Genomic DNA, 27149 nt, shown 5'->3' on the forward strand with positions numbered 1-27149 from the left:
TTCTCTATTAGTGATCAAGGGTTGGAGGGCCCACCTGGGCTGGTGGTCCTGGGTTCTATAAGAAAGCAGGCTGAGCAAGCCAGGGGGAGCAAGCCAGTCAGTAACATCCCTCCATGGCCTCTGCATCAGCTCCTGCTTCCTGACCTGCTTGAGTTCCAGTCCTGACTTCCTTTGGTGATGAACAGCAATGTGGAAGTGTGAGCTGAATAAACCCTTTCCTCCCCAGCTTGCTTCTTGGCCATGATGTTTGCGCAGGAATAGAAACCCGGACTAAGACACCCTGTAAGTAATCCCTCACATGTCCCCCTGTAAGCAACCCTAATTAAATTAATTAGAATCGTTAAAATGAACCCTGGAATGAAGGTAGACCATGGCCTATTTGGGAAGAGGCACAGATGACTCTAGAAGAGAGGTGTAGTGACGAGGGGTGGGTGTGATCTTCAGCCTTAATAAAAGTACAATACAGTGCTTCTTCCTATACTAGGAGCATTTAAACCTGGAGAGCTGAACTACACCATCAGGAGACTGTAGCTGTTGAGACAAATCTGAATTTCTAGTGAGGCATTCAGATTTTCAGTCCTCAATGGGCAGTCCTCAGACATGTGCCATTAGGTGATTTCCTCACCGTATGAACATCATACAGCGTATTTACACAAAAATAGCCACGGTGTTGCTAAATGATGCAATCTTAAGAGATGACGTGCATTCAACCCATTGGTAATTACAGCATCGTCGCACAAGGTGTGAGTGTATTTGGGATATAAAATTTACATACATAATAATTTATTAGAAGAAGAAATGTGGGGCTGGAGAGATGGCTCAGAGGTTAAGAGCACTGCCTGCTCTTCCAGAGGTCCTGAGTTCAATTCCCAGCAACCACATGGTGGCTCACAACCATCTGTAATGGGATCTGATGCCCTCCTCTGGTGTGTCTGAGGACAGCTACAGTGTACTCATCTACATAAAATAAATAAGTAATTCTGAAGAAACATTTCTTTAAAGATTTTTTTTATCTGTATGAGTGTTTACCTGAGTGTATGTGTGTAGCACATGCCCACTTGGTACCCAAGGAAGTCAGAAGAGGATGTCAGAGCTCCTGGAACTGGAATTACAGACGGTTGTAAGCCTCCATGTGGGTACTGAGAACCAAACCCAGGTCCTTTGCAAGGGCAGTCAGTGCTCTTAGCCGCTGAGCCATCTCTCTAGCCTCAACAATTTAATGTTTTTATTGTGGGCTGTATTTTAAGTTTTGTGTAATCCTTGGGCCATTTAAATTGGCACCTTTTAATAAATCATTTTACAGATGAGTAAGCTGTGGGTTGGAAGAATCTATAACTTTTGGTGAAAATGGCAGAGAAAAGATTTGAACTAGCCATGTCAATCAGAAATCCATAGGCAAGCACACTCCCTCACCTTTTGTGGTGGTTTGAATATGCTTGGCCCAGGGAATGGCACTCTTTGGAGGTGTGGCCTTGTTGTAGTGGGCGTGGCCTCGTTGTAGTGGGCGTGGCCTTGTTGTAGTGGGCGTGGCCTTGTTGGGGTGGATGTGGCCTTGTTGGGGTAGGTGTGTCACTGTGGGTATGGGTTTTAAGACCCTCATCCTAGCTGCCTGGAAGTCAGTCTTCTCCTAGCAGCCTTCAGATGAAGATGTAGAACTCTCAGCTCCTCCTGCACCATGCCTGCCTGGATGCTGCCATGTTCCCTCCTTGAAGATCACAAACTGAACCTCTGAACCTGTAAGCCAACCCCAATTGAATCTTGTCCTTTATAAGACTTGTCTTGGTCATGGTGTCTGCTCACAGCAGTAAAACCCTAACTAAGACACCCTTCTTAGAGAAGGGTGAAGACACCTGGGAGGGCCTCCTTAATTCCGGGCACAGGTTGGTGCCACGAGTCCACGTTAGCTGTTGGATTCCCACCGTTTACCTTTATCTCTGTGATCATCCGTCTTCCTCAAGAAGATTGAGGTGTGGCTCAGCCACAGAGCCCTGCTTAGTCAGAGCTGAGGGCAAGGAGTTGGCAAGGGTATGGGAGGCTTTGATGGACAGGTAGAGGGTAATGTGTGCTCTAAAACAGCGAGGGGGAATGGGGAGGACAGAAATAAATCTCTCTCAACCACTGCCACTCCCTTTTGTTCTCGGACAAACACTACTCACTATGGTTTCCTGAGCCAGCAGCTCAGGTCTCAGGGGAGCAAGGCTCAGACAGTCCAAGCTTCAACAAGCAGGGCCCAGGAGCAGATTGCTAGATCTCTAGCAGTATCAGCAGCAGAATGGGTTAATGTAGTTCTCACCAGCCCTGGCTGATTCCCACTAAGGTGAGCGTTATAAAGACAGTGTGAGTGCCCCACCACCACCCTGTGCCCAGTCCTCTGGCATCTGATTTGTCAGGTGATCATCATCACATCATCACCACTGTGATGGCCTCCCCAGACACATGCTAGTGGACCTCTAGAATTGTTAGTCAGATAAACCATATAAACTCTGTGTGTGTGTGTGTGTGTGTGTGTGTGTGTGTGTGTGTGTGTGTACCCAGCCTTCCCAGCCCTATGCATTTTATTATAGCAACAAAAGGGGGGATAATAGACTCCCCGTGATTGTCTCATTTCACCTAATGAGAGGTCTTAAATCCCAGCACTATTAATCCATTTTATAGAGTATGACATTTGTTGAATAAGAAGCCCAAGCAAGCTACACACAGAAGAAAGATCCTCCCTACCCAGCCAAGAAAGCGTCCTTCTGAGGCAAGCACTCTTCACTCCCAGGGCGCTGAACCTGGACTGCCTTCTGAACACTGGAGACAGAGGAGACTGGGATGGGGTACAGCACTAGGCTTTGGGGACCGAAGACTCAGAACAGTAGCAACACAGCTGGTGGGAGACAACAGCCCAGCGCCCCACTAATTGTCCCCCGTTTCGGTGTCCAGTTAAGAACTCAGAAGAAACCAATCTTTGTGCCTTTTCATGGTTAAAATTCTACATGGAACTGAAACCTCAAAGCAGCCACCAAGCCCGTCTTTGTTGGGTTCCTAGGCAATCCAGATGCCACATCTCAGCACCGAGCGCTGAGACAGAAAGCGCTCGGCCATTCAAAGGGGAGCTGACTGAACAAGAGCCCTTGTTCTCCTTCCCGGGTGCTGCAGTCCTGGCAATTTCAGACTCACTTTTAATCTCCGGAAGGAACGTTGTAACAAACACACACACACACACACACACACACACACACACACACACACACACTTCCTCTACACCACAGTTCTGCTCCTACCGATGGAAGAATTTCATGAATGACTAAGCAGTCGCTGTTGTCATTCTAGGAGAGGCAACTTGGCTTTTGGACCCTCAAGCTCCAGATTTCTCTTTAAAAGATAAACACGTTCAGACATGTGCGTGTGCACACACATGCATGCATACACATACACATACAATAATATTATATTAATATGTGGTATTAATTTTATGATTGTATTATATTTTATAATATAAAATTATATATTATAATATACCCTATATTATCATATATTGTCATATTATATTATTAATATTATAATACCAATACTTATCAATATACATATAATATATGGTAATATACTATTAATTATATATAATTAGAGTGGCTAGGAAGACACAATGTCAACCTCTGACACCCATGTGCACACACACACACACACGCATGCACACATACATATAGAGAAAAGAAAGAAACAGAAACTAAAGGCTCCTCTCTGGACAGTGTTTCTTCCCTGGAGAAATGAAAACTCCCTCTGAGGATGAGAGATGGGCAGTGGCCCAGCACCCGGCTCTGTTAGGGATGAAGCCCATAGCCATGAGCCCCTCTTTCCCTCTCTCCTCACCCAGGACTCATTGACCGCTGCCTTGGAAACAGGGGAGTCCTCTGAGTTTATTTATCAGCTTGGTTCTCTGTCTTGCAGCTACAATGGAAATTATTGTCCCCAAATTAGCAACCTTTTGGGTAGCTGCTGAACTAGACCGCTGGCCCCACAGGTCTTTGACCTGTCTTTGGCTCAACTTTCTCCCGCACTCTGGACCGGGCAATGTGTGGGTTTATCTTCCCTGCCACACAGCTTATGATGTCCCCAGTGTGGGGACGAGCAGATGTCCCCGGTGTGGAGAGGGCAGGTACCTTAGTCCCAGTTTACTTTTTCTAGTTATTTTAAATAGCAAACATCTGGGAAGGAGGTGCCACAAAGGCCTTTCACTCACCCTTGGTGACAAGTTGGTAGAAACTCGACAAATGGCCACACTTAGTCAAAAGTGTTTGCATATACAATCTGACCCAGAAACCCTGCCTCTACCGTGACATACGTATACATATAAGAAGAAATATGAACAGTCATTGTAAAGTTACAATACCAACAGATGGATGGCTCCTAGCCAAATGAACAAATCAACCAGTGGGTGACTTTCACCCCATGGGAAATTATTCAGCCACTAAAATGTGAGGTCTTAACTATTCAGACCCAGAGAGAGGCTACAGTGTAGTGAGGCTTCTAAATAAATAAATCTTTAAAAAAAAATGAATTTAAAAAAAAGAAGAAAAGAAATATTTTGAACAGTCATTGTCTGAGTTACCCAATGACCAACAGATGGATGGCTTTTTAAGTAGTTGGTAATGAACAAATTTACAAAATCAGAAACATGACTTTCAAGCTGCTCCCCAGAGTGGGAAATTATCACAGCTCACATAAAATGTGGGGTCTTACAGAACTATTCAGACCGGAGAGAGGCTCTGCCAGTCCGCAGGTCCTGAGTTTAGGTAACAGGACTATCTGTGTGTGTGGAAGACAGGGACAGAATCCTGTAATATAAAAAATAAAAAGAAAAAAAAAAAAAAGAAAACAAACAGGGTATTCCCACAGGCAAGAACAGGCAATGAGAAAAGTCAAACACTGAGGAAAAATTTGGGGAAGAAATGACCTGTCCCAGTGTCTGAGTGCCCATCATGACATCTTGTGAGTTGAGATGAAGCAAATGCTTTTTAAGTAGAATTGGTGGTCTCAGACCACTGCAGACAGAGATTTATTCTGTCAGAAAATAAATAAATTATGAACATGCCAGGTTTACAAGCTTCCTTCTGTGAGACCCCCTGAGTCAAATGTTTCTCAGCCCCTGACCCAAGCACAGGTCCAGGAAAATACATAAAAGATGGCAAACTTTTTTGAATTGTTTTCCAAAAAATACTAAAATGAGGCCAGAGAGGTGGCTCAGTGGTTAAGAGCACTGGCTGCTAACAGCTCAACCATCTGTGTAACTCCAGTTCCAATGATCCAACGCCCTCTTCTGGCCCCCGTGGGCACTGCACACATATGGCACACAGACCATGAGATATTCATAAATATATATATATTTATGTATATATATGTAAAAAAAGAAAACTCACTAAGTTGAATAGGGGATATATTCACTTAATTTTAAAAATAAAAATAAAAAACATAAAATACAATCCCAGAATCAAAAGATTAATTTAATTTTTACAATAAAAATTAAAAAGGGGTGGGGGGAGAGATGAAAATAACCATAAGTTACCACGATAAACCACTCCCTCCCACCTGTCCCTGCCCTCTTCTTCGTCCTGCCATCTCTTTCTCTTTTTTTTATCTTTATTAACTTTAATATTTCTTATTTACATTTCGATTGTCATTCCCTTTCCCGGTTACCGGGCCAACATCCCCCCTAACCCCTCCCCCTCCCCCTCTACATGAGTGTTCCCCTCCCCATTCTCCCTGCATTACCGCCCTCCCCCCAACAATCACATTCACTGGGGGTTCAGTCTTGGCAGGACCAAGGGCTTCCCCTTCCACTGGTGCTCTTACTAGGCTATTCATTGCTACCTATGAGGTCAGAGTCCATGGTCAGTCCATGTATAGTCTGAAGGTAGTGGCTTAGTCCCTGGAAGCTCTGGTTGGTTAGCATTGTTGTTCATATGGGGTCTCGAGCCCCTTCAAGCTATTCCAGTCCTTTCTCTGATTCCTTCAACGGGGGTCCCGTTCTCAGTTCAGTGGTTTGCTGCTGGCATTGGCCTATGTATTTGCTGTATTCTGGATGTGTCTCTCAAGAGACATCTACATCCGGTTCCTGTCGGCCTGCACTTCTTTGCTTCATCCATCTTATCTAATTGGGTGGCTGTATAAGTATGGGCCATATGTGGGGCAGGCTCTGAATGAGTGTTCCTTCTTTTCTTATACACATCTCAACTCCCTAGGGCACAGACCAGCAAGCTCCGTACCCAGGTTATAGCCTTTCTTCTTCTTATACAATGTAACACATTGTGGAGAATGATCTACAGCCTGGTTTTTGCCTCTCCAGATCCCTCGGAGAACTTTCGGTATCAGAAGCTGGACCACAGGCTCGTTATTTCTGTCCTGACCGCAGGCTTCCCCTTCTGTGGGCTAGCATGCTCTGCTCCACCATTCCTCCCTGCACGGCGGCCGCTCTTGATCCTTCCTACATTCCACAGTAGATAATAGCTTGGACCTGTGGCATTTCTGTTAAGGAGAAAAAGCGCCAGTTTCTTCTTTGAGTTCCCTCTTACTCAGATTTTGCCTGCCGTTCTGTCGGAATCTATATGACCTTTTCAGGCCACACTCCTCACTTCTCCCACACTCTGCTTCCAGGGAGGGCGGTAGAATGTAGCCCAGACTCCCAAATCACCTAAACCACCACGCCAGGCAGAGTCATCCATCTTCCCGAAGGCTCTTCCGGCAATACTCCACCCCTCAGCCTACTCCTTGCACCTCAGTTTAGCAACTCAGTGCCGTGGAATAGGTGACACTGCTTGGGTGTCCCATTCTTTCCCAAGGCAGGCAACAGTCATACTCTATTTCACCGAAAGGTGGCGCTGCTTTCCACCTCTGCTCAGCTAAGACCTCAATCCCCATTGGAAGCCTGTTCTTCTGAGAAACACAGGAGGGTAGGGTGTGGCCCTAAAGATGACTTCATTTATAAGGGTTTCCAGTGCTCTCTGAATCCTCCCAATCACCTAAGGCAAAACTACAATTTCCCCTCTGTTCTGTAAAGCAGTGTCTTACTTGCTTTCTTGCATATTTAGAGGCAGAACACTGGAGAGAGGAGCTTAGCCTCTGGCTTGACAATTGGCCCCATCTTTCTGAGCAGTGAGGAATGTAACTTCCCACCCTATGGATGCACTGGGCACCAGCGAAGTGCTCAATGGTAATCCGGTACTGTTTGCGGTGTATATGTATATCCAATGTTGTCAACACCTCACTGGAAAGTAGACATAAGACTTCAGCGTTTTATCCATGGCAACCCATCCCTGCTCCAGAGTCTGCATTTGCAGCTTTTTTTCCTGCCATCCCCACTACAGAAAGTCTCAACTGGTCTGCTACATGGGGACCACACTGTTAGGTTTCCACACTTGAGCTCTGCTTCCCAGGAAGGCCGCCAGACACGTGAGGATACAAATATCTCTCCCACCCAGCCCTCGGCTTCCCCAGTGCCAGGCCTCAGCAGCACTTGTGGAACTGTCCATATGTTCTGGGCACAGCCAACTCAGAAGCACACAGCTTTACCCTTGGAGAATGGAGACCTCATGCAGGATCTGCCGCCTTCTTTAGCCAGGGTTTCCTTGGAACCCAGAAGGCTGGGATGTAAGACAAAAGGCTGCATCATTGATATTTAAAGTACATGCAAATCAATGTCTAAATGCGAGCAGCGCTTAAGTGGAAACACTGTTGCAGACTTGGGAGCGATGGGTTGATAGGTGACGTGTGCTGGTTACTTTGGGGTTGTTTTGTTTTCTTTCTTGGACACCTGTACAAGACACCTCATTTAAAGAATTGCCTCGGGCTGGAGAGATGGCTCAGCGGTTAAGAGCACCCGACTGCTCTTCCAGAGGTCATGAGTTCAATTCCCAGCAACCACATGGTGGCTCACAACCATCTGTAAAGAGATCGGATGCCCTCTTCTGGTGTATCTGAAGACAGCTACAGTGTACTTATATATAATAAATTAAAGAATTGCCTCTATCAGATTGACCTGTAGACAAATCTGTATGATCGATGAAGAGCTGGATAGTGGTGGTACCATAGAGAGAGACCCTGCCTTAAGAAACTGAAAAAGGAAAAAAAAATTTTAATTTAGAGGGCTCAGCCCACTATGGGTGGTACCATCCCCCAGGCAGGTGGCCCTGGGCTAAGTAAGAAAGCTGGGTGAGCTAGCCACGGGGAGCAAGTCAATAAGCCTCCTCCATGACCTCTGCTTCATTTCCTGCCTCTAGCCTCCTGCCTTGACTTCCTTAGGTGACAGGTTGTGACCTGTGAGTTCTAAGATGAAATTAACCCTTTCCTCCCCCTCCCTCACCCAAGTTACTTTTGGTTGGGGTTTATCGCAGCAGCAGAGAAGCCAGCTGGGACAATAAGCTAAAGAAAGGACTGTGTCCTGTGGACCTTTCACTGGCGAGGCAGACGGGAAGCAGGTGGAGGGATACATGCAGAAAGTGCTAACAGCTGACAGCTGATGGGAAGGTTATGTATCAGGCTGACCATGTAGTCAGTAGAATGGCATTGTCCTAGATCTCTGGGAGATCCTTTGAATGGGAGCCAGAGGGTAAAGGGAGCCAGTGTAGTTTGACACAGCAGTCTGGGTAAGCGGATGGGCAAGTACAAGGCTCTAAGAAGTGGCAAAGGCGTCATGGAGGTCAGCGTTGTTGGGCACAAATGCAGAAGATAGAAGGACAGGGGAGGTTGGGGTGCTCCAGACTTCTTGGACACAGTTATAACAGATGAGCATAGATAGGGGTGGTTCATCCTAAATGCATGCGACTCTTTCTAAGGGATTTCAGAAGGGGAGTTAAGGCATAACTCACCCAGGCTGAAGAACAAATGGACAGACAGATGGAAGGCTGGAATATTGAATAAATACTATACAGCCAACCAGCATTAGCAACCAGGACCTCTTAGAACTCAGGTCATGCTGTGTTCTGCAAGGACATGGGAACTGGAAGCCCAGACAGCCCACAAACTTCAGGGTCCCAGACAATGCCCCCTCCACCTGCTTTAGCTCTCTGCACCTCTCAGACCCTCTCTCACTGTGTGAACAGGGGACAAGATTAGAAAGGAGAGGGTCTAGATGTCACAGGGCCAGGTAATTCCTCCAGCCTGGGGAAAGCAGTCCTGAACCCATATAAACCTAGGGTTCTCCCCACCCCCTTCCTCCCACCCCTACTCTCTGCTTTTGATATACAGAGCTTGAGACCAGAGGTGAGAAGGATTTTGTGGTTGTTTGAGTAAGAATGGCCCCGTAGTAGGTTGATATATTTGAAAGCTTGGGAAGTGGCACTATTTGAAAGGATTAGAAGGTGTGGCCTTGTTGGAGAAAGTGGAAGGGGCTTTGAGTTTTCAAAAACCCAAGCGAGGCCCAGTGGCTCTCTCTTCCTGCCACCTGCAGAGTCATATGTAGAACTCTCAGCTACTGTGTCTGCCTGCACATCCCCGTGCTTCCCACAGTGATGATAATGGACTAAACCTCTGGAACCGTAAGCCAGCCCCAGGGAAATGCTTTCTTCTGTAAGAGTGGCCCCGGTCATGTCCCTTCACAGCAGTGGAACAGTGACTAAGACAGACTGTCTCGATGAAAAGCAAAACCTGGACCCCTCAGTTCCCACCGGGAAATCAAGAATGGAGACCAACTCCAAACTCAGCGGTGTTCTTGGTGGGACCAAGGCACAGTCCTTCCCTGAAGAACATCGCCTACCTCCACAGCAGGGACCAGTGCCCTCCCTCACAGTCTGGGGCCAAGGGTTCTGTTCCCCACTCCAGCCCCAGCATCTAGACAGACTCAGCTGTTTCTTACACGCAGGAAAGAAGTAAAAGGTGGGTAAGACCTTAAGCCAGAAAATTCCACTTCTACCTCAGCTCTACCATTGGCTGGTCCTGCAACTCTGAACACATGATTTAACCTTCCTGCTCCTGTCTCTTCACGTTTAGAAGACAGGTAAAGAAAGGGCTGAAGATACGGCTCCGCTTTTAAAGAGGATCCGTGTTCAGTTCCCAGCGCCCATGTCAGGGTGTTCACAAGCACCTGTAACTCCAGCCCTAGGGCACCCGACACCCTCTTCTAGCCTACTCTGCTACCTGTAGGTATGAGCTCATGGACCACATGGACTGGTAGTTTTGGGGTTTCTATTGCTGTGATGAAACACCGTGACCAAGAAGCAAGTTGGGGAGGAAAGGGTTTACTCAGCTCACACATTCACATTGCTGCTCATCATTGAAGGAAGTCAGGACAGGAACTCACACAGGGCAGGATAGAGCCTGGAGGCAGGAGCTGATGCAGAGGCCATGGAGGGGTGCTGCTTACTGCCTTGCTCCTCATGGCTTGCTCAGCCTGCTTTCTTACAGAATCCCAGGACCACCAGCCCAGGGATGGCACCACCCACAACAGGTTGCACCCTCCCCTGTAAATTACTGATTAAGAAAAGGCCCCATAGCCAGCTCTTAGGGAGACAGTTTCTCAACTGAGGTTCCCTTCTTTCAGATAACCCTAGCGTGGGTCAAGGTGACATAAAACTGACCAGCACAGAGGCCCATGTGCGCATAACATGGAATCTTACATGAATCTTACATGGCAGACTAAAAGATGGAATTGTCGAATGAGGGTACAGTTCCCCTGGAAATGACTGCCCAGTAGTGGCACTCCTGTCGGTATGGGAGATGATGATGATGGTGGTGGTGGTGGTGATGATGATGGTGATGATGATGGTGGTGGTGGTGATGATGATGATGGAGGTGGTGGTGATGATGGTGGTGGTGGTGGTGGTGATGATGATGATGATGATGATGATGATGATGATGATGACAGCAGCACAGAGCCGAGAGAAGGGACTGACAGTGAGCATGTTGGACCAGTGCTTGTGCCAGTGGGCACGCGAAACAAACACACTGAAGCAATCAGGGAGCCTGGGCTGACTTAGAAGGATTTCCATTTTTCTAAACGTACTTCTGCCTAGTCTTCAAGCCAGCTTTTAAAAAAAAAAAAAAAAAAAAAGCTGGGTTTCCCACTGGGTTCCCACCATCCCTACCCCCCCCACCTCCCTCCAGATGCAAGAGAGCCACCACCCAGGTCCCACAGCAGGACACTTGCTCACTTGGTGGGGACAGGTGTTGCGGTAAGAAGCTTGTGGCTTTGAGCTGTGGGGAGCTGGGTGCTATCACCGAGGCAACCCCTCCCCACCCTCAGAGTCCCCAGAGGAGCCTGACGGTGTCCAGGGGAGTATCATGTGCCAGGCCCTTGGTGCTGCTTGATGATAATTTACCTGTGACCTTTGCAGTGATCTGAGGAGTCACCAGGACCTTCGATCTGATCTGTGCTTACCCAGGTCCCACAGCCCCCTCCCCTCCCCAGTGGGGGGGTAATTAGGGACTCCTCCACCTAGGATGGCAACACCTCCATTCCCACCCCACCCTCTCTATCTCCTCAAGTTACTCAAGCTACCGCAGAGTGTGGGAATAAAAACCCACCCAGCGAGCCTTCTCCCAGCAGTGGCTGAGCACATAGACGAGTGCCCAGGGTTGTGGTGCTAATCTGTGGGTACTCTCAGGTTACAAGGCTTAGACGCCCCCATTCCCTCCTCCTCTCAAGATGGGGAAGGACTGTTGGGGGGGATATACATGAACCCCACTCATGTATGAACACCAGTGTGAGGGGCTGACAGCACAAAAGGGAGAGGAATGGGTCTCACCCATGGGAGATATGGATTTGCTTAATCAATAGTTCCCTTTAGAGGGAATTCAGGCTCCAGACCCCGGATACGGTCTCCCCACCATTGGATGTCCTTGTTACTCTTAATACAGGTCATGTTTGAGCCCCTGGGGCTCCTCTACTGCATCTTTACTCTGTGTGTGTGTGTGTGTGTGTGTGTGTGTGTGTGTGTGTGTGTGTCCCATGGTGGTAAGGTAAGATGCACTTAGACTGATAGAGAATAAAGTGCTTTTCTGTTTGTGTTCAACATTGTTCAAATTCTTTCCCAGGGAGAGACTTAAAGAACATCCGTGCCTCCCTCTACGGTCTCAAGAAACTGAGGGCGAAATCTACTGAAGCTTCCTCACTGAGCATAGGTGACAGGTTGCCTACAGGGGTGCAGGAGGTGCAGGAGCTCCCCCTTTGGAAAAGAAGTCAACCCAGCAGGAATGATGGCTTTCCTGTATCCCATGGATGTGTTCCCTCTCCTAGCCTTCCCCACACTACTCTATCCCCAAGGTCATCTGTAATCAAAGCAGAGTTGCCTAAGGCAGGTGGGTGGGAGTAACTGGACACTCAGGTGAGGGTCCCATGGCCCTCCCCCTCTAATGAGGGGGTGTGACTGTCAACAAGCCCACCTGGGATAACCCTTTTGTAAGAGAGCTGCAGCTGAAATCCCCAGGCTGCCCATGGCTGGGCTCGGAGGGTGGACCCCACAGTGCCCAAGGCGGCAGCCTTCCTTCACACTCACTGGGGGCTTTCCCCACTTTCCTGAATTTTTCTTGTGACTTCCCCCCTCTCTCCAGCCCCCACCTGCCTGAGGCCCAGGCTGCTTGTCACATGGCCCCTGCTTTTCTTTTTATATCCAGCAAACTCTGTCTATCATGGCCCCAATTAGCATCAGGGATGCAGTGAAGAGAATTCTAAGCATTGTTGCTAAGTGAGCGGTTGGTCCCTGAGGCAGGGGAAGTGGCCACCCCACTCAGCCAATGAAGATTTCTTACGCCCCCCCAACCCCCCGCCCCAGCGCAACTCTGTGATCTGGTGCTGTGGAACTGCACCCACTCTTGAGGCTCCAGGGTCAGGCTCATCCAGGACGGTGTCCTCCCCCGCATCGGGCAGTCCTCCCTCCAACCCCTGCCCCCACCTCCCCTTCAGATGCAAAGCGGACATATGGCTCGTCTCCATCTTTGGGGGAGGTTCTGTCTAAAGTCGTCCCAAAGATTCAGATTGTATGACAAATCACGTTCTAGACTATCGTGGCGAGAAAGCCGCTGGGCACTTGCATCATTAACCCCAGACAACAGCTTCATTAGACTGAAAGGGAAGTTTGCCCCAGTGCGAGCGCCGCCACTGACCTGGGCCTCTCTCTTCTCCATTGTCTGTGGGCGCCACGGCTCGCGTCTTCATACCATATGGTCCATTTGAGCACCCCACACTGCCTTCCTGGGGAAACAAGCATACTGAGAAACACTAAGGTAACCAGCGGCCTGCCTCCTCAGTCCAGGGGTGAGCTTGCCACGGAATGAGGTAGAACTGGATGAGAAGATGGGGACCAGGGGTCTCAGGCGGGCCTGAGTGCACATCTACTGCACTTGGAAGCTCCTCTGAGATTCCTGGACTCCAGACATTTCTCCCCCACCCAAGAAAAGTCGACTAAGCAGAACTGCCAAAACTGAAAACCAGGGTATCCCTTTGGAAATATTCAGCAATCTGATTTAAGGGGAATTGTGGGAGCGAGACCAGAGACCTGCTTTTGTTCCTAGCGCCTCCACCATCTCCATGAAGCTTTGCTCCAGAAAGCCTCTAGGACCCGATTTCCCCAAGAGGAAGGAGTCTTATGCAGCCCTGCACAGAGAGCCGGGAGCCATCAGAGGGCACCCTCGAAACTTTGGGATCCAGAAAACCGGCCTACAGGGACCTCGCTGACGTTTCTTTAAGAGTAAGGAAGAAAGCCGGCCAGTCCTGGTGCGGTGCTTGGTTGGGCTGGCCAGCCTGGAGGATTAGGGCCAGGATTAACATTTTAAACTCCGCCGGGCTCCCTGACTCAAAGATCTCGCTCGCTAATCGTATTACTATCCCTCGGATTATTGCCTTACTCTTGGCACAACAGACTCTAAAATCAAATTGATTAAAGTCCCCTCCTGTTTTCTCTTATCTCCTTTGGTGTGTAGGGAGGGACCTGGGTTTCCGAAGCAGCGGACTTTGAAAGTCCGATCTCACTTCGTATTCGCCTCCTTCCCCCTCCCCTTTCTACGCCAGACTCCGGTGAGAAAAAGGAACGACACGGTTTCTTTAGTCCCGCCCACGTCAACTCCTAATTCCCGGTCATTTATCCCATATTAAAACTTCTTTAAGTAAGAATGGACCAGCGTCAGCACCTGCTATGCAAATGTGGCCAAATCCAGCAGGGCCGCCGGGCGTGCGCCATTCAGCGCTCCCGGAGGCGCCGCGCAGCCCTTCAAATGCAGACGCGCGGGTCCCGACAGATTGCGGGGGGAGGGGGGACGGGGACGGGGACAGGGCGGGGCGGGGCGGGGCTGCGAGAGGGGCTGGCTAGCTGGAGCCCCCTCCAAACACCTCTCCCCTGAGGCTTTCTTCCCTGACACTCTCCTCCACCTACCTTTACTGTTTCTCCCTCTGACGCCAAGGTCGCTATGCCTTGGTGTCCCCGGAATTCATCCTTGAGCCTCAGTCTAAATCTAGTCAGCCTCTCTAGTGCGGGCGTGGTGTGGCCGCGCCCAGGATGGGACAGAGTGGGACAAGGTCGTCTCTCAGTCCCAGCCCGCGCCAGCGTCTCCGCAGCACGCTCCCCTCCGCAGGGAGGCCGTGCTGTGGGATAACAAGGATTAGCGTGTTGGGGACCATTGAAGCCTGCCCGGTCCTCACGTGGCTACAGGCTCAGTCACGTCTCGTGCGGCTCTAATCTGCTCACGAGAGGAGCCCGATCGCCCGCACCGGGGCCGCGTGCTTGACCAGGCGCGGGGTCAGTTTGCGCGTTCCGGCTCGCGCACTCCAGGGCCGGGGCGTGGGAAGAACTGTGGCGCGAAGGTCAGCGACACAAGGCTGGGGGACCCCTTCCTCCAGCCCCCAATCTTTATTTGTGGCCCCATAAAAGAGATAGTGAAATGCTGGCTCTCCGGGGGCGCCGGGCAACAGCGAGGACCCAGGCGGCCCAAAGACATTCAAAGCGATAAATACACTTGCACTGCCCGCTTGCTCCGTCCTTGGGGGCATAGAAAATGAGGCGCTTTTCTCCCTCCCTTTAACTCGAGGGGAGTACCAATAATTCATGTATGTTATAATTCTTCATCGCCCCTAGGTAGTCTGGGAAAACCAGAAGAAAAGAAAATGCCAGAAAGTTATGGTAAAACTTGAGTTGCCTCTGAAGTCGCTTTCTTTGCCCCTGCTGCGAGAGTTTGAATACCGAGAATGGCCCTGAACTGTAACAAACAAAAAGAACGAAGAAGACAAAAGGTTTGCAGAAAAAGGTTTAGCTAGAAGACAAGGCTAGTGAAACTGAAAGGAGGGGGGAGAGCATTTACAACGGGACAATAAGTGTACTAATCGCTTTGATATATTATACAAGCCCAAAGACTCAAAACATTGTGTAATTATTTATAAATGACTTCTCCACTCCTGTGCATAATACAGAGGAAAGAATAAAACCGCGGGCTACTCTCAAACCATTTCTAAATAGACCTGGTTCAAAAGGAGGCAGAAGTGTTTGAAATAAAATAATTAATGGTGGATTTTATGGTTGTCTCATTAAAACATTTTAATTACTGCAAACAAAATGCAATTGTGTTTGAAACCTGACGTGAAGTTAGGTAGCCCAGTGTTAAGATCGTGAAGCAGGGGAGCGCTTCGGTTTCGGACTTTAGTTTGGAATTCTTTGCAGTAGCCACTGAGGTAAATTTCTTGTGGATCTCTTCCGCACACCCCGTCGCCATGTTCCCACACTTGACCCCGCAACACACACAGGCAGTGGTTTTCGATTTTTCTCTCCTTTCCAGGATGAAGATGTTCAGAATTACAAATACACACAGCAGATAAAATAAAATGTAGCGAAATGAGTTCTCGGTGGCTCCGCTTGCGTGGCAGGTGCAGGTGGATGCCGAAGCTAAACTCCAGGGGAGCAGCGGGCTGTGTGGTTTGACTTACTTCTCTTTAAATCCAAGAAGATTTAACTTCAAGAAATCTTCCAGGACAAAAACTCCAAGGTTTTGCAGGTAATTCGGAGTTGATTATTCCTGGCCTCTAGCAACTAAGTATCTCATGATTCCAAGCCTCTCCGCAGAGAGGTAATCACCCGGGCCCTCCCTTTTCAGTTCTGAGCCCGAATCCTTATGGCCCTCACTGCAAAACCTAGCACACCCCTTACACTTCCCCCTCTTCTTTCTCCCCCACTCTCCTTTCTCCCCTATTCTCCTTTGGGCACAAAAAGGACATTGTTTTCTCCAAGATTGGCTTCAAACTTAGGGCCACCCTAACCACATACTGCCCCCCCACACCCCTGCACACCAACCCAGGCCTGACAGTCCCTCCGACTTGAAACCTTCTTGCAGAAAAATATTTCTTTGGTTGGCAAATTGTCCGGCATATTTTGGGGGAAGGCATCCCTTACTTGCACTAGAATAAAGTCGATTTGCATCAGAGTCTCCACTGACCCACGGATTTCTCTCCCCGGTTGTGCATATTGTACACAACTGAACACACCAACACACAATGCCAGGGAAACTTCCAAGCAGACATCTCCGAGGTGGCAAATGCATACAGGCAGCACTGTATTCAGCGGGGCAGGGGCCGAGGGGAGCCTCCATGGATTTCGGAAAACCATGGATAATTTGCCATTTTCCTTGCCCTGTCACTGAAAGACCCCTCTGTTTCCCCCCTCCTGCCTCGTTTCCCCCCTCCACTTTACACCCCCCTCCACAACTGTCATGGGTCATCAATAAAGAAAATGGCGAATTGTTTCCCCTTTCCAACCCCACCCTGCTGCTCTTATGTGGAAACACAACTGTGTGTCTGCAGTGTACTTAATCAGAGGGAAGGACCCCACCGTGTCTGACGCCAGCCTTCCAAGCCCTTCCTCTTGGGCCACGGCACCTTTCTGGCCTTTTATCCCTAAAAAGATTCTAAGGGTTTTTCTTTCTTTCTTTTTTTCTTCCCCCAAATGTCACTCACAAAACCAATGCCACCCCTCCCCCCAGGTAGCTGCAGAAACCAAACAAAGATTGGAGTGAGGCAGTCTCTTTAGAAAGCCTGGCTATCTCCAAAGCTTCACTTTCTATAAAATTCCCCAGCAAGGCTGCACCTGCGGACGTCGGTCGCCATTGCAGGAAGCCCATAATTCAGTGCAGCATACCACCAGGTCCCAAGCCCCAGACTGCCTTGAGTGGCAAGGCCACTTTCCTGTCCTGAATTGCAGCTGAGAGTCCATATGTATTGGACTAGGGATTAATATTTTATCTAATTAGAAGCAATGAGATGTGAGGATGTGCCCCCCCCCCCGATCGCCAACCCTGAACTCTTCATTCAGAACAACAGCCTTCCACCCTGGTTGCTAGCAAGGGGTGTCTAAAAGATTGCTTGTTCAGTGTCACACTTGAGTGTTCCTAGAGTGGATAGGGTGAGTGGCACAGAAGCATTGTCTCCACAAAGGGGTGCAAGGAGATGGGTACTTGACTCCAGATGATGGCACTGACAGAGTTGAGGACCATGTCCCCCCCAAACAGCAATCTGGTTCCAGTCCTGGAGATCCTATAAGCTCTCTAACGTGTCATTTTAAAATCCCGAAGCTCTCCTTGTAAGCAGCTGGTTGTTTTTGTCTACATGTTGAGCACATCTCTCTTTCTCTCTCTCTCTCTCTCTCTCTCTCTCTCTCTCTCTCTGCCTTCCTCCCTCTCTCATGCACACACAAATGCACACACACACACACACACACACACACACACACACATATATATATATATATATATATATAAAATTTACCACCACTTTCTCCCTAGTCTGGACTTTTTTCCATTAAAAAACAAAAACAAAAACAAAAAGACTTGTAGAGAACCTGCCCCACCCTGACAGCCCTTCTTCCCATTTCTTACTATAGAAATCCTGTTTCATTATTCCTTACGGTAATCCCACAAAGGTCTTCTCCATAAAGAGGTAACACTGCCTCTCTGCCTTCCCTTGGGAACCCAGAGTCAGGTTACTAGGGTTGCCCAGATTTAGGTACACAGTCCTTCCCTCACCCAGAAACTTTGGCGTGGTCCCCTGACATCTGCTCCGCCCACCCTTGCCTCCCCGTGGATTGACAGCTGGATGCTTCACCCATCAGTTAGCCAGAACACCTGGTGCATCACCAACACCAGCATTCAACACCTGCGGTGGTTGGGTCCCTTACCTGCCCATATCACGTCCGATTGTTCTCTGGTAATGGGAGTGCCCACAGAGTGCACCTCCCTAGCAGGAATGCATCCCCTTAGAGAAGAAGCAAGCCCTTAGCAGAGCCAGCTCTGTCCTCAGAAGGTCTTATAGGCGGGACCCTCCAGCCCTGTATCCCAACCCAAAGCGTCCTATGGGCACCACTCCTGTATGGAGGAAGCAGCTGCTGCAGGAGCAGGAAGTGCAAGTGGCCTGGTCAAGCCACTCGCAATGGTAGGAGAAAGTCTGGATCCACTACAAGGGACTTTGTGTACACAAGAAGATGTCCTCTGTGGTCAGATGTAGCCCATGTCAGGACATCTGGGTTGCCAACAGGCTATGGCACTTCTATGGCCAAAACCATTTGTTCGCTTCTTGTCTCCTCTACCAATGTCGTTGCTCAGTGAATATGGGACAAATGTCAGTGAGCCATAGTCCTGCTCAGAGAGAAGACAGGAGGAAGAGTCAGGAAGGCTATTGTAGCCATTCGAGGACCGTCACAGCTTCTTCTATCCACAGAAAGTCACTCTGTAGTCATTCCATCCGCACTCCTACCCCACCCCTAGATTGTCTATTTACATCCAGTTCTTCTTTCAAGGCCTCCCAAGTCTGACTCTGAAGCCATCCCCGATGGCTTCTTCTCTCTTGAGAAGTGTTCCTCAGATCTGCTCCTTAAGGATCCTCTCAACAACCGGAGTTAGATGCCCTGCCCATGACTGCCCTTCAAAGCAATGTCTCCCTTTCCCAAGACCAGAGGCCTCTTCTCTTCAGAGACCTGGCCCAGGCCAGCCAGTAGTAGGTGTTTAAAGTGTCTGCTGGAGAATCATGACAGAAAAGCATGGGACGGGATTGAAAGCAGTAGTTGAGGATTACATGGTGGGCGCGGGGGTAAGCTGGGGGGAAAGATCTCATTCATTACCTCAGTTTCCTGTGCTTGCGGTACAGGGGCTGACCAAACAATCTCCATGAGTTCTATTAGCACCGAACCCCACCAAACAATAGTTAGGAGTCAGGGCCTCCCTCAGCCAGTTACCCCCAACTTTCTGCACCCCAAGCTTAATACAGCAGCTGGCCCAGAGAGAGTGTCCACCTCTTCTAGGATGGCTTTGGCCACGTGCACCTGCTTCACTCGGTAAGCCACAGACACAAACCTGGCAAACGGAGCTCCACTGGGCAGACTGGCTGCACAGTCCTGGGAATGCTGGAGAGTAAGCTTAGAAGACAAACTGGGGTGCAGGGGGAATGCCAGGGCCTGGTCAGGACATCCACTACTTCCTGGCCATCCCTATCACCAATGGCCACGGCTCTTCTTCTGGTCTGTCGCCATGATCCCAGTGACCTTAAAACTGTCACCAGCTCAGAGGCAGAGTTCAGTTTGACGGATTGAACTTTAAATTGCATGGCCCGATTTGTCAGAGCAAGGGACTGAATTCTCATGCTCTGGTACTTCAGGAAGTGGGCAGCCCGAATCCTTGGGGCTTCCCATTCCAATGGTGCTGGCCGAACGTAGAAAAGGGGCCATCATGAATTCAGTGGTAGGACTCCCCCCTCCCCACTCATAGCCTCAGGATGTAACCTTAGCTGGAGCAACCGTTCTGGAAGATGTAATAAAAGTGACAGCCTGGCGTCATCTCAGAGTCAGCAGTGCCAGGAGTCCATCAGTTCTCCTTAAGAAGACACAGAGTCCTGGGGAAGGACGCATGAAGGCAGGAGGCCAAGCTGGAGGCTTCAGTTATGAATTCGTGACAAGGACATCCAGGAGCCACAAGAAACTGGAAAGGGCTAAGCCCCCTGGCATCTTGGTTTGGGGCTTCTGGTCTTCCAAGCCTCAGAAGAACAACCTTCTGTAGATTTAATGCACCTACTGTGTGGTAATTTCTATGGAAGCCCAAAGAAACAAAGACGGGGTCTGGAACTGTCACAGGTTCACACTGGCACTGGTATGCAGGGAGCACCAGAAGCTGCCACAGGGCCAGAAAGAGGCAGGGTCTGTCCCGGAGCACAACTCCCAGCAGCCCTTGGGCTCCTGGGATGCCCGAGGATCCGTTCAACTATTACTTTTTCTTACATAATCTGATTACAACCACTTCCTGTTACTTCTTACAAACCCCCTGAAGCCCTTTTCTATAACTGTGTCCTAGCTCTCTGCATAGGCTGTATCTACATTAGCTGCTGCAGAGGGAAGGAGCCACGGGGGCAAGAGTTAGCCTTAAGGAAAGGCTGTGCCTTCACCAAGGCGCAGGTGTCCTGGACAGAGCCCCTTTGAGGATAGCAGGCAAGGCACTGGAGGGGGCCTGAGGTCACCACTCAGATATCATGGAGGAGGGGGGTCTCCAAGGTGTTCCTTTTGTTTTTAATACCTGACCCCACAATCCAGAGTTGTTCCTTAATAAAACAAACAAATAAACAAACTCCTCTCAGGTGCATTTGAGAGACTGTCCAGGCCTCTATTGCTTTCTGGCAACCAGGAAAATGATCGACCCCACAGAATGAGGAAATTCTCTGGACTACGCAAGTTTACAGGCAAATTGGCAGAGGGGGTGGGGACAGAATTCCACCCACTGTGTGATCGCTGACCTCTGTGGGACATCTCTCTCCTGGCCAGAAGCTAAGTCCCTTAGCCAGCTGGTACTGGGGTGGGCCCCGGAGGCTGGCACCATTCCAAAACGTGCGACACAGGAGGATTCTTGGAAACGAAGAGCGCACGGTTTCAGAAGAAGAGGGGGTTGGCATACCCTGTTTCCTCGTGAATCTTTGAGGAGGGGTACGCGGGCAGGGGTGAAGTGGGGCCAAGACCCAGCTCCGGGTAATGAGTAGGGCCAATGAGTCTGGTAACTCGTTGGCTCTTTAGATTTTTCTCTTGCTCTCTCCTTTGCTAATTTCAGCGCAGCAGGGACACCTACGCCTCCCAGAGACTTGTAGCAGTTTGCTGGTCCTCTCTAGGATCTGTTGGGATATAGATAGTCACTGGGAGGGGACTGACTGTTCATGGTTACAAAAGCGCTCTGCCCGGGGACCTACGAGTACGGTCTAACATCGTCGTGTAGAGCTACACTCGTGTCCCCCTTCGTCTAAATAAAGAAACACGAGAGAGCAAACGCTCAAATTCTCGCGGGCCCTCAACAGCAGGAGAAGGGATGTGAACCCAGACTCCTGTCTCAGCCCCAGCTCTCCATCCCCCGCCGCGCAGCTCACACTTTCTGCCAGGGTCCCGCCTCCCCATCCAAGCCCGGCGAGGGTTATCTGCGCGCCCCTGGGAGGAGTGTGCCTCGGCCGGCCGCTAATCGCCCCCGGCCCCCGCCTTCGCCTTGGTTTCCCTGCCGGAGTCGCCCGGGCCTCCCTCGCTTGATCCGGCTCCCGGAGCAGGCCGGGCCAGCGATTGGCCGGCGGTAATTACGGGCACGCTCCAGGAGGGGGGCTGGGCGGGGGCGGCCTCCCGCGAGCATAAATTATGCAAATAGCAGGCGCCGCACGGGGCTGACCTGCCGCCTCTCGCCATTCACCCGCGCCGCCTCGGGGGCGGAGGTGGCCAGGGAGGGGGCGCCCATTGTTGCGCGCCGTACTTAAGGGGTCCTGAGGCCGGTCGTGTGCCACACTCGGTGCTCACACGAGCTGATCTGATCGCCGGCGACATCACTTGGGAGACCAGCCCGGCGCGTGGCCCCTGCAGGCGAGGCGAGGAGGCCAAGCCCATTCCCTCCCTGAGCCCCTGCGATCTTCCCCGGCCCTCGCGCCTGCAGCAGGCACAGGCTAGCCCCGGGTCATACGGACAGTAAGTGCGCTTCGAAGGCCGTGCCCTCGGCCCACATTCAAGCCCTCCAAACCTCCCGTCCGTCCGTCCGTCCGTCCTGCACACGGCAACGATGCCTGCCCCTTTGGAGACCTGTCTCTCTGACCTCGACTGCGCCAGCAGCAACAGCGGCAGCGACCTGTCCAGTTTCCTCACCGACGAGGAGGACTGTGCCAGGCTCCAGCCCCTAGCTTCCACCTCAGGGCTGTCCGTGCCAGCCCGCAGGAGCGCGCCCACCCTCTCCGGGGCATCGAACGTTCCCGGTGGCCAGGACGAAGAGCAGGAGCGGCGGCGACGGCGAGGTCGCGCGCGGGTGCGGTCCGAGGCGCTGCTGCACTCGCTGCGGAGGAGCCGTCGCGTCAAGGCCAACGATCGCGAGCGCAACCGTATGCATAACCTCAACGCTGCGCTGGACGCTCTGCGCAGCGTGCTGCCCTCGTTCCCCGACGACACCAAGCTCACCAAGATTGAGACGCTGCGCTTCGCCTACAACTACATCTGGGCCCTGGCTGAGACACTGCGCCTGGCAGATCAAGGGCTCCCGGGGGGCGGTGCCCGGGAGCGCCTCCTGCCTCCGCAGTGTGTCCCCTGCCTGCCCGGTCCCCCGAGCCCGGCCAGCGATACAGAGTCCTGGGGCTCCGGGGCCGCTGCCTCCCCCTGCGCCACTGTGGCGTCACCACTCTCTGACCCCAGTAGTCCCTCGGCTTCAGAAGACTTCACCTATGGCCCGGGTGGTCCCCTTTTCTCCTTTCCTGGCCTGCCCAAAGACCTGCTCCATACGACACCCTGCTTCATCCCGTACCACTAGGCCTTTGCAAGGCAACGTTAATACTTTCTTCCTGCCCCAGTCTAAGAGCAATAGATGGGGGAGCCGGCTGAAGCCTCGGGGACCACCCTTACCCCCAGGTGGATGCTGGGAGCTTTAAAGAGGGGAGGGATACCTGACCACTTGTTAGGTTGCTGCACCCTCGCTGAGAAGCTGCCCCTCGGACTGTTTCCCCACGCCCCAGCACCGGCCCCTCCTGCCCGCCCCCCAGACGGCCTTTCGGGTTTTTTGCACTTTCTGAACTTCACAAAACCTCCTTTGTGACTGGCTCAGAACTGACCCCAGCCACCACTTCAGTGTGATTTGGAAAAGGGACAGATGAGCCCCTGAAGACGAGGTGAAAAGTCAATTTTACAATTTGTAGAACTCTAATGAAGAAAAACGAGCATGAAAATTCGGTTTGAGCCGGCTGACAATACAATGAAAAGGCTTAAAAAAAGGAGACACAAGGAGTGGGCTTCATGCATTATGGATCCCGACCCCCACCACTGTGGGCTTGCTCCCGGAAGAACCTGAGTGCTTGCATAGCTATTCAGGCACCGGGCTGGAGGGTACTTTAATTTATTCAGGATGCTTCATTCATATGAAAATGTATTTTTGTACATAAAGAATTTATTCTATTATTATGAGCTATCAAAGTTTACATTTTTGTACTGCAGACATTTCGTGTAAATAAAAAAAATAAGAAAAAAAAAAAGAAGTCACCAGCTTCCTTGCCTAATAGTGGTGTCTCTCCCCCCCCCTTCCCCTTGGCAGCGTCACCTGTAAACTGAAACATTATCCCACCGCCTCCAAACCCTCCAATCCTGTTTCAAAAACAACTTAAAAATAAAACGCACCTGACTAGCACCAAGATCGAGGGAGCCAGATTAAGGCACGTGCGAGCCATTGATTCTTGTCGCCTGGTAAGCACAAGGGAGACCCCTTCAGGCACCCCCTAAGCCAATTAAGACTTTCCAGTGGGGAATTAGCCCCGACCCGCAGCTACCTGTCGAGGTAGGGGCCGAGGGAGTCTTTTGAGGAACTCCACATCAGCTGGCTCTGTGTTTCAAAGGGACTGGATTAAAAAGATCAATACCGTGTGGCCACTGCCTAGGCAGCCCCAGCGACAGGTGGGTCTAGTCTGGGCAAGCAGAAGGGTCTACTCTTGGAGCAGCCTATTTAGAAGGGGAAATTGATTTGCAAACAATGCCTTTAAAGCATTGTCTGTTAAGGCCGCGGTCGCCCTGGCTGTGAGGAGTGGGCTGCATTGTCCCTGAGTGGGGTCTACAGCTGCCTTAAAACTGTGGGCTAGGGTGCTAGCCCACCACACACCGGGCATTGATACTCGCTCCGCAGCTCCAAGGGTGGGGGAGGGGCACCCACAGAGAAGGGTTTTGCTCAGCCAGACCTCAGGGGCCATAGCCAGGGCTTTTATTTGTTGCTAGAGAAATCCCAGTGGGGACTTTTCTGGCTGCAGGGCTTGTTTGACAATCAACTAACGGCACTAGCCAGCCAGAAGTAACTTTTCCTTGAAATTTCAGAATGGAGAAAATTTACAGGAAGGTCCTGACTGTATCCCTGTCAACCTCATGTCATCTGGTCTCACAAGTTGCCCCACAGTAGGACAGCATCCCCCGACCCCATACATTGGATTGCCCTTTGTGATGAAGCAGTTATCTAGTGGGAAAGGATCTTGTAGGACTCTCTTCAAGAGAAGCCCCTTGCCTTCTGACATTTTGTCCTGGTGGCTTGGATCCACAAACTCATATGCCCCGGCCAGCAATGCTAAACCCTGCCACAGGCAAAATCCCCCATGTCAGATAAGAAGGCTATCTTCCAGAAGGTTTTGGAAAATTGGACACCTTGCCCTGGAGCAGGGAGTGAGTACTCTTTTTTTTTTTTAAAGATTTATTTGTTTATTTAATATATACGAGTATACGGTAGCTGTCTTAGACACACCAGATCCCATTACAGATGGTTGTGAGCCACCATGTGGTTGCTGGGATTTGAACTCAGGACCTCTGGAAGAACAGTCAGTGTTCTTAACCACTGAGCCATCTCTCAGCCCAGGAATGAGTACTCTTAAGAAGTTTGAGAAGTTGCGGCATCTAAGAGTGGAGTCAACCTTTCCTCTTAGAAGCTGTGCCTATGATGGTCCAGCTTGGGGCCTGCTGGACGCTTCCCCCTCAGATCTAAACCACCAGCTTCCAGCTTCCCAGAGCAAACTGAAATGGTTTGCACTGAGTGCTGAGGAGAGGATGCTGGGAAGTGACTCACACCTTCTCGGGAACAAGGACAGCCCCTTGGGGAGACTCTTCAGCCATGAAGTAAATGCATGTGTTTATGACAGGAGAAGACAGTTTATCACCCTCTCAAATCCTTGGGGAAAGCAGAAGGGCCAGGAGTCAGGTGGCATTTTGCTGCCTCCAACAGCAGCCGCCAGCCCTGAAGACAGGACAATATCCTTCCCAAGATTCAAGAACAACGCCCCATCGTCTCTGATGGCTCAGAACTCCAAGGTGTAGGACCCAGAGCCCCCTTCCATAAAGAAATATCTTTAAAGACATCCTTGCCATCCGTACCCAGGACCGTTTCTGTAAGTCTTCCTAGAACCCAGGACAGCTTCTACGATTCTTCCTGGAAAGCACGCACCCCTGTAAGTGCAGATATGGTAGCACCCAAACAAGAACAAAGAAGGAAATGATTTAAAATGTGTACTTCCTGGTCAGGGACCTACTTATCCCTACAGCAGAGCTTCACTCATCCCCTTGCCTCTTGGGGAAGGGACAGAGATACTGAAATATTCTAGCCACTGAAGAGGATCCAAATCCTCACTGACAGCCAAATTTGGCTACCCTCAGTCATGGTTCCCTGAAAAGTCAGCACCATGCCTGAAGAAGTCTCCTTTATTCTCTCCCCTGTTTCTTTGTCTTTGTCCTGGTGTGAGATTTTCATACACTGCTCCCCAGCCATTTGGGAATCGGGGTGGGGGGTGAATTAGAATAAAGGAGTAAAATGGAGATTTTTTTTACTTCTTCTCTTGTTTCTTTAATGGCTGTTGTTCAAGCCCCTGCTATATTCTAAGCATTGGGATAAGCAAGACAATGACATTCTTGCTCAAAAGGAGCCTAAATGTTCTAGTAGGGACAGATCGGGACGGGGAGTGGGTACAATGGCTTCACTATGAGTGGTGGACTCACTTCAGGGAGGTTCTTAGTCTTCGGTGTCACCATCATCAAAAGCCCAAATCTGGGAGGCCGTGCAATATTGGATTCGAACCTCCAGAAAGAAAATAGGTCTCTCTTTGCTTCAGAACCATGAAGCCAGCATAAGGAACAGGCAATGCAGACAAAGGAAGAGTGACATCCCCTGGAGAAGGCAGAGAAAGGTCTCCCCCCACACACAACAGCATGTTTCAGGGATGTTTCAGCAAGGAGGCTGGCATGGCTGAAGCAGGGGGCACAAGGTGCGTGAAGAAAAAGAGGGGGCCAGGAAGATACAGGTCCTGCCGAGCCTTGGAACCTGCTTTAGGGGCTTAAGGGTTCCCATCTAGGGCTCTGAGGATTTGGAAAGTTGGGATCAAATGGGGGGATGTAAAGGCAGGAATGTGGGGCAAGGAAGCAGAGCTGGAGGGGCCGGGGTAAAATCTGGGAGCGAACTGAGAGAGCACTTGGGAGTTGTTCTTGGAGCACCCGAAGCAGAAGGGAGAAACTCCGGGATTGTTGCAGCACTTGAAGAGAGGCCAAAGACAACCCCGCAGATTTGAACCAGGAACTAGGGAGAGCACACACCTCACACCCCCAAACGATTCCTAATGCTGAAGAATGCTTAACTTGGCCATTGTAGCTCCCATACAAGACATGAACCTGGGCTGCAGTTGCCCATAAAATAGAGGCTGGGTTGTGCCAGAAAGAACCCAAGCATGGTCTGGGATAAAGCCTGAGAGACATCACAATTCGGGTGAGGAAGGGGCCTTGTGAGGTCACGGGCAATGCCTAAGGAAACACCAGCCACAGCCACAACACCGTCACCACTGCCGTGGTATCTAATGTTTAGGCAGAGTCATTCTGGGCTCTGCACCCTGCTCCAAGTACATCACACACGTTAGCTTGTCTAATTAATTCTCGTAACTGATGAGGTTGAAGTATCATTATGTACCAGGTATGGTGGCACACACCTTTAAACCTAGCAAAATTGGGAGGCAGAAGCAGGCGGATCTCTGTGAGTTCAAAGCCAGCCTGGTCTTCGTAGGAAGTTCCAGGACAGCCAGGGCTCCACAGAGAGATCCTGTTTCAAAAGAAAAAGAAAACAAGAAAAGAAAAAGAGTGAATAAAAATATCATTACGGATATCATTGTCTCTACGTCACGGAGGAAGTGAAGCCAAGCTAATGACTCGCCAAGACCACAGAGC

General features: G+C 50.4%; 1 protein-coding gene across 1 annotated transcript; it reads left to right on the forward strand.

Moving 5' to 3' along the window:
- Positions 1 to 21754: 21754 nt before the first annotated feature.
- Positions 21755 to 23270, forward strand: Neurog1 (neurogenin 1). Its single transcript, XM_032919578.1, has one exon. The coding sequence runs from the start codon at positions 22003 to 22005 to the stop codon at positions 22735 to 22737; it is 735 nt and encodes a 244-aa protein (XP_032775469.1). The 5' UTR covers positions 21755 to 22002; the 3' UTR covers positions 22738 to 23270.
- The last annotated feature ends 3879 nt before the right edge of the window (positions 23271 to 27149 follow it).

This window comes from Rattus rattus, chromosome 14, assembly GCF_011064425.1.
Source record: "Rattus rattus isolate New Zealand chromosome 14, Rrattus_CSIRO_v1, whole genome shotgun sequence".
Classification (NCBI taxonomy): Eukaryota; Metazoa; Chordata; class Mammalia; order Rodentia; family Muridae; genus Rattus; species Rattus rattus.